This window comes from Lotus japonicus, chromosome 1 (genome assembly GCF_012489685.1).
Source record: "Lotus japonicus ecotype B-129 chromosome 1, LjGifu_v1.2".
NCBI classification, from domain to species: domain Eukaryota; kingdom Viridiplantae; phylum Streptophyta; class Magnoliopsida; order Fabales; family Fabaceae; genus Lotus; species Lotus japonicus.
The window spans coordinates 102981698-102990117 of NC_080041.1; the positions used below are offsets into that span (position 1 = coordinate 102981698).

The 8420-nt window shown below is 31.8% G+C and overlaps 1 protein-coding gene across 1 annotated transcript; it reads left to right on the forward strand.

Moving 5' to 3' along the window:
* Nucleotides 1-320: 320 nt before the first annotated feature.
* LOC130728591 (expansin-A23-like) lies at nucleotides 321-1641 on the forward strand. Its single transcript, XM_057580097.1, has 2 exons — nucleotides 321-483; nucleotides 1025-1641. Exons 1-2 carry the CDS (start codon nucleotides 345-347, stop codon nucleotides 1639-1641), a joined length of 756 nt encoding a protein of 251 aa, XP_057436080.1. The 5' UTR covers nucleotides 321-344.
* The last annotated feature ends 6779 nt before the right edge of the window (nucleotides 1642-8420 follow it).

Sequence of the window (8420 nt, forward strand, 5' to 3'; positions counted from 1 at the left end):
TTTATAGACACCAAAAAATATTTAATTATTGATAAATAATTCAAGGAATCAAGTTAAACCATATTTAATTCACCAGTTGTAGTTATCTGGCATTTCCTTGAATTATTTATAATTAAATATTTTTTGTCTATAAAAGAAAACAAAATTACAAGATAAAATGCAATAAATAAACAGCTAGCATATACCTTTTTTTTAATTATAGATAAAAAATATTTAATTATTGATGAATATGGTTTTATTTCCTTTCATCAAGTTAAACCTCATATCTCACCTATAAATACGACTAATCACCAAGTTCCACCTGCAATCCATCACTTTTCTGAGTCTTGATTAATTCACCAGACATGGCCATGACTCCCTGTTTCCTTGCTTTAGCCATTTTCATTGTTCTTTTTGTTCAAACCATGTCAGCTGGTATTGACCCAAATTGGTATGCTGCTCATGCAACCTTCTATGGAGACATGAGTGGTAAAGAAACCATGCGTAAGTGTACAACTTCCCATCTAATTTCTTTCTCGTAAAAATCATGATCATGCATACTCATCAAGTATGAGTTATTTTCTAATTTTGATATATGATTAATCATTTGGATTGAAACACTCACTTGTGCTTCTTTGAATGCATTCGGGAATTTTTTTTTATGATTATTCACGCACATTTATGGGCACGTTTGTCTCAGTTTTTTCAGAAAATAATCACTTATTTTTTTGAAAAATAATCTCTTACATATATTTTTAACTGTTTCTGTATACTTTTGATAAAAAAACATAATTTGCAAAAAAATTAAATTAAATTATTTCATAGAGATATTTCTTTTTTATATTCGTAAACAAACATATCAATTTCAGTTTCTCAACAATTTCTTAAAATAAAATAAATTTTTAATTCAACTTGAAAATCACTTATTATTTAAGCGGACACAAATTATTATCCAGTATCAAAGGTTGATAACTTCATAAGCGTATAGTGTAATCTCATTATTTCTATATATAACAATTTATATATTTATTTGGCATGCATGCAGAGGGTGCTTGTGGTTATGGTGATCTTTTCAAACAAGGGTATGGGCTTAATACCGCAGCACTAAGCACAGCACTATTCAACCATGGACTTACTTGTGGTGCATGTTTTGAGATCATGTGTGTCAACTCCCCCTTTTGCATAAAGAACGCAGGCACAATCAAAATTACAGCAACAAATTTTTGTCCTCCCAATTATACCAAGAAAGTTGACATTTGGTGCAACCCGCCACAAAAACACTTTGACTTAACCATGAAAATGTTCACCACAATTGCTGCATACCGTGCTGGGGTTGTCCCTGTTCAATATCGCCGTGTTCCATGCAACAAAATTGGGGGTGTCAAGTTTGAGCTTAATGGGAACCCTAATTTTTTGCTTGTGTTGGTGTACAACGTTGCAAATGCTGGAGATGTTTCTAGCATGAGTGTCAAAGGATCCGGAACAGGATGGCTTCCAATGTCACACAATTGGGGACAAAATTGGAATGTCGGAACTAATGTGGCAGGACAAGCCTTGTCATTTAGGGTTACTACTAGTGATGGTAAAACCTTGTACTTTATGAATGTTGTCCATCCTCGATGGCTATTTGGACAGACGTACCAGTCCAACTTAAATTTTTAGATATTCTTTGATTTAGTTGATAATGACATGTGGTCATCGATTAAATTTGTAATTTCAAAATTTTATTGGAATAAATTTTTAACATTCTGAAACTTTATTTTAGGTTTAACTAGGAATTTAGCCGGCTCCGTGCAATGCACGGACGAGCAGTTCTTCAATTTATCATATTTATTCAATAATTTTATTTAAGTTCATCATCTAACTAAATCACATACCAATTATTGTAACATTTACTGTACTTAGAAACCATAGTTCATAGCCAACATTGATGCTAACACTTTAAAAATATTCAAGGAAAATTAAGCTAACATAAAGTACAACAATTAAAGGAAAAGTCTTTAACCTAGCAAAAAAGGATAGATAAAAGTAACAACATCTTCATGCTAGAGAACTACACAGTAAAAACATGAACCTTAAAACTATTTGACTGCACCATCCTCCACATCTACATCTTGTGCTTTGCAACATAATTTTCAAGCCTCTCAAACTTACTCTTGTAGAACTGATACCACGATGCACGAACGGACAGTTCTTCCATTTATCATATTTATTCAATCAATTTATTTAACTCCATCTATTTAAATCACATACCAATTATTATAACATTTACTAATCACAACACAAAATATGACTTAACCAAAACATAGATATCAACGACTAATTATAAACATTTATATGTATAACAAAAGTTGTATTTTCATTTATCTTTGTCAAAATAACTTGAACACAATTACAATGTTAAGGTTTATGTTATAAATATACGAAGCCTCAGACTGAAAATGATGAAAATATTTTCACAACAGGGTATGGTCAACAATATACATATATTCAGAAAGAAAATTCAGTGTCAAATACACATCAAAAAACACAAAAAGTACTAATTTTCTTATTGTACAAATTGACTCAAGCAATTGACCTACTTACACAAGAAAATTGCCCCACGCTAGTCTTGTAAACAAATGATGATCAAGTTAAAAAATTATTTTAATCTACTTCCAAGTATGATTACCTTTGAGAGCAGTTGGGGGTTGGTACATGAAAATCATGATCACTGTTACTGTTGTACTACTAATTAGTACATTATATGTACTGATAAGTTAAATAAGTAAATATCTTACCTGGATGCACAAAGAAGAAGAAATTAAAAAATAAAATCTGTCAAATACCTACTTGTCACATGATAGAAGATATACAAAGAGATAGAGCTGAACGTCTCTTCTCCATGTTCGGCAATTAGCAGCAACAACGACGCTGACGCGAAGCCTAACTGTTGCACAAAGTGGGACGAACACAAGTTTGTCCATTGTTGAACAGAAAACGAAACAAATCTCAGATCACAAACAATGGAAGGCTGAAAAGGCAAGGAGAGAAAGTGAATCCAAACTAAAAGGGAGAGAATAAGAAAATTAATTTTATGACGAAAAATTCACGTCTCTGGAAAAAGAAAAACAAAAATCATAGACATGCCCTAACATTTAACAAAAAATTAAATTTCCTCATTCAACAAAAAATATTGGGCCGCCTAGAGTTTTAGAAAATTAATTGACCCAGAGAGCTAATTTCTAGTTAACAAAAAAAAAAGTTAACATACTTACCCAAAAAAAAAGAAAAATAAGATAAGTTTCATAAAAAAACTCTACACAATTAGGACAAATGAAAAAAATCATGCCTCACTCAATCCACATGAAATAAGTGGACCGTCAGAACATTCAAGTAAAATAACTATCTTACTTTTTTTTAGAAATATCATAGTTATCAAATAATGTTAATACATAATTCATCCACAAGCTTCGAACCTTGTACCATTCACACTTAACCCTTCTCATCCCCTACGTCAAATTAGTCCTATCACTTCGGCTAACATTCGAAGAAAAACCTAACTTTCACTTCATATTGAATTCCAAAGCTAAATAATATCAACTCTAAAAATACCATGACATATAATAAGAAATATATTCCAATCTTCAAAGTGAATCAAAAATATACTTTAAATAAATCTATTTGTAACAGTGTTTCATCCACAAGCTTCGAACCCTGTACCATTCACACTTAACCCTTCCGATCCCCTACGTCAAATTAGTCCTATCACTTCGGCTAACATTCGAAGAAAAACCTAACTTTCACTTCATATTGAATTCCAAAGCTAAATAATATCAACTCTAAAATACTGACATATAATAAGAAATATATTCCAATCTTCAAAGTGAATAAAAAATATACTCTTAATAAATCTAGTTGTAACAGTGTTTCATCCACAAGCTTCGAACCATGTACCATTCACACTTAACCCTTTCGATCCGCTACGTCAAATTAGTCCTACCACTTCGGCTAACATTCGAAGAAAAAACTAACTTTCACTTCATATTAAATTCGAAAGCTAAATAATATCAACTCTAAAATACCATGACATGTAGAAAATACCATGACCAAAAGTATGTAAAAACATACATATAGAAAAATCAATGAAGCTAACCTTCTCCTTCTCTAGAGTTACATATAGACAAATTCATAAGCAGACTTTAAGAATGAAAGCTGTGTTATCAATTCTGATTTTGATGGCCATATTTAGTTTTAGCTTTTTTCTACTTCACATTATGTGTCTTGCTTGCCGCAATGACAGTTAGTTTTCATCCTAGAAGATTATGTTGCTTTTACTTAAAACTCCCAAAATGTTTCAGTGTAGATTTATATTTCATCAGTTAGATTTCATTACTTTGGTTCTGGTAATGTACATTTCAGTCAGTTTCTTTTCGTTTTTCTACAATTGATACATTTTACACTTGGAGCTTCCTAATTTATCCATGTGTTTAAGTATACCGCTATGGAAAGAAATCTTATTCGAAAAAGACTTATATTTTGTATGCAAAACTCAACTTGTTGACCATGAGATTTTGGGGTTTCAAAGATAGTAGTCACCCACTTGAATTTGTAACCTTGTTATAGCAGATAGATCAAGTAGGGTTGGAGTATTCATGCCATAGGGCACATGAAAATAATTGGTAGTTATATTTCAAAAGAAAAAAGACCGAGGAATAAGGGCTGGTTGTATGTATGAAGGCTATAGACACTCAGTTCAATTAGGTGGAAAATATCTAACTTCTTCCAAAGATATGCCTTGTGTGGTTTAATCTGATTCAGCCATAGTTTATAACTTTCACTATCCAGAAACTAAATGATAAAGTGTGACACATATAGGGGCTTCCCTTCTTAGAAACTAAATGATAAAGTCTTGTTAATAAAAAAAGATGTATGAAAGAGGAGGATCACAAAATCCATGGAATGCAGAAAAAATATAGAAAATGAATCAATAATTCATATAGAATGTAACCTAACCACTTCTAAAATTACCAGCTAAAGTACATGTGGTTGGTGAATAGAACTATCCAACCAGAAACAAACATAAGTAAATGATAAGTACATAAAATCGGTAGGAACTGCTCCAAGGGGAACCTTTATTGAAATATCCCAAATCTCCCTCTGCTGAGTACTGATACCAATTTTTCTCAGCAAAATGGTGACACACTCAACCCACAAAAAAGAGTTGGCCCTTTTCATTTTGTCTACTTCCTTTCTCCAATGAAGTCCTTGAGTTCGAGTTCGCAGTTATAAACTTGCCATCTTTTGTGCTTGTTATGTCCACACAATTGTTGGATTATCTTTCTTTAAAACTGCAAAATCATCTACAGGATCATATCCAAGTATTTTTACAAAGAACTCTGCCATTAAACCACATTAAAGTTTAACTTATGATCATGTTCAAAAAAAAAAGTTTAACTTATGATACTATCTTAAGCTAAAATCCATTCCCTTCCTCCAACCCCAAAAATAGCCAACAACAATTTTACATCAGGTCATTGCTTCCATCTGACTTAGTATAAAACAATGAACTTGCATCTTGAGCTCATGTCAAGCTAACACCACTGAAATTATACTTTTGGATCTATTAATCCACTTCAGAAGTCTTTCAGACAAAGCATAAACAGTTCACTACCTGAAATTTTAACTGTGTAAGCAAGGTAGTTGTGACCAAGAAAAACTTTAAATGTTCCAACGTGGACAACAAAAGGAATAGAAATATAAAAAACAAATCATGTTTACACAAGTAGAAACTTGCATTTTTCTCAGTAGGTTCATTCAATTCAAGCAAAATCTCCTACTTTTTTCAATCATGTCATTCCATGGCAAAGCAAAAAGGCCTTCATCCAACCACTTCACTTTGTTTCCAGCGTTCTGCACAACCCATGATATTCCTTTACCTCTTGAATGCCCTGGTAATATAGCATGACCAAGAGAAAGTGAAAAAAAACAAGACTTGCACATTTAAGCAACAAAATGATTCGTCCATTGCTCACTATAACATTCATCAGTTCCCATTCATAGTTAGCTTCACATCAGCCATTTTCATTAAAAAAGCATAGCTTCTGCCAATAAACAAATAATTTATACTCCAATTAAGGCTTAACCACACATAAGAGAAACGTCTTTAAGATAAAATCCAAATCAACGCTGGAAGAAAACTGAAAAATTGAAAGCTACTGTTTGAACACAGAAAATTAATACAACTATCACTCTTGAAGAGCACATCCTAGTCCCACACACAATAGAGTTCCAAGCTGATATCATGGAAAAAATGAGGTTATCACACATGAATAAAATGAGCATTTGAAAATCAAAACAATGACTTGATTAGCAGTATAAAAATTTGAAAACTTAAGCAAAAAAATTCAATTCACATGCGATGTCTTGTCGTGCCCTTATCTCCTACATGTTTTTCAAAGAGAAAAGTTGAAGAAGTGGATTTACCGTTTTTTTAAAATTTGTAACCTTACATAATTTGCTTCTCCATTTATTGCACAAATGCCTAATTAACACATCAAGAAGAGTAAACGTCCATGTTAGAAAATTTAGAGTAATCTAGTCACTAAAGCTCAAACACTTGAATGTATAAGAATTATATATGAATTTCATCTTAATTTCAACATATTCTTATTGACAGAAAAAAATATCTATTATTTCTCTTGCAAAGTTTAACAAATGCTAACATAATTTTAAATAAAAAAAATCTTTCCAATTCTATTTGCTTCATTACATAAACGTAAATCCCCAAGACCACTACATTGTGTAAATGTTAGTCATTGAAAAAACATTCTTGTCAATCAAACATATAGCAAAACAAATTTCTAAACTAAAAATAATAGTTATGTTTTTCTCCAGGTATGATGCATACAAACCATGCACAATTAAATAATAACTTTCCCAAGAGGTCCTTTGGTGGCATTCAACAAATGGGTTCAAGAGGTTCTCCTTGCATTTACTATTTGATGGAATCCTTACCATAGAAGTTAAGAACTATACCTACTATGATGAAGGGAGAGAAAGATCAAAGAAGAAGATTGACCAATGTGCACAGGTGAGGGGGAAAATGGAACAAAAAAATATAATAAGTTAATAAGAACAATAAAAAAATATAAAGCAAAGAAGGACAATAATTAAAGGAAGAGTTTGGACTTTGGAGCATTCATCTTGAGAAGATAGCATAAATGGTTTCTTTTAGCCAATTAATGGACCTAAAGGCAGCAAAACTACATGAAGAGGGGTATAGTGTATCAACAGTAAAGAAAATTGATCTCCCTTTGCAGTGGATTGTTAATAGATGTTTCCATGTCTCTGGCCAATAAGGATTCTACCTTAGCTCTGAAAAACTACATGATAAATAAAAAGATAGAGAACAATTTAAAGCCATTTAGTATTATATGTCTTATACTTAGGTCTTAAACTGACCTCTATAGTTCTATTAACTTAAAATGATCAAGAAGATCATGCAATCATCAAGAGCTTTGTTGTTGTTCCACCAAAAGTATAGGAATCAACTTTTCAGATTTCAGCTTTTTCTTTATCAATCACAATTTTGATAATTTGATCAGGACAATAATATATGAAAGAACTATTTACATGGATAATGAAACCAAATGTAAACCAAGACAACATCAAACATACTAACTGCAAAGTATATAGAACATTATAACTCATGAAAAAAGAGGCAAAGATGTCAACACGTATTAATTTCTCAATCTAAATGTGATGAAATTATACAACACCAACAATTTCACTTCTCTTGGTTGCACACGATTGGATATTATCAAAAGTAAACACATTAACTCTTAAATTTATAAGTCACATTTTTTTTAGATAAGCAGAAGTCACATGAATCAAGTGAATAAACTAACCTTGGATAATTTGAATTGATGTTTTGGTCACCAAAACTAACCCTCAACTTTACCTGCAGTAAGGAGAGAATAAATCTATAAATCTATGATAAATAAAGCATGGAGATGTTACATTATGTGTTAAGCAGAATGCTAAATTAAAGAGAGAAAATTTAGCCATAATTGAATGACAAACAACCTTTGGAGGAGAAGCCTTGTGAAGGGAGAGCACCACAAAGATTGAGAGTTGTGGGAATATTTATAGGCAACTTGATCTGAAGGGAAGATCTTCTGTAAATCCTTCCCGGTTTTAATAATCAAAAGAATTCTTGAAATCAAATCACCCAGACTTTACACTGTAAATCCTTGTAGTATTAATATATTACTATAGTAGAGAACTACTAAGTACTATCAAGTTTCAACTATGGTATCAATCAGCAAACTGCTAGTCATTATCCATTATGCATCACCTAGCACTGATAGAGCACTGCTAGGTGATGCATATGCATAATGGCTGATGATTTAAAACAAAAGGGGATGTTATGTGAATGGATGTTAGTGATGAGTTATGCT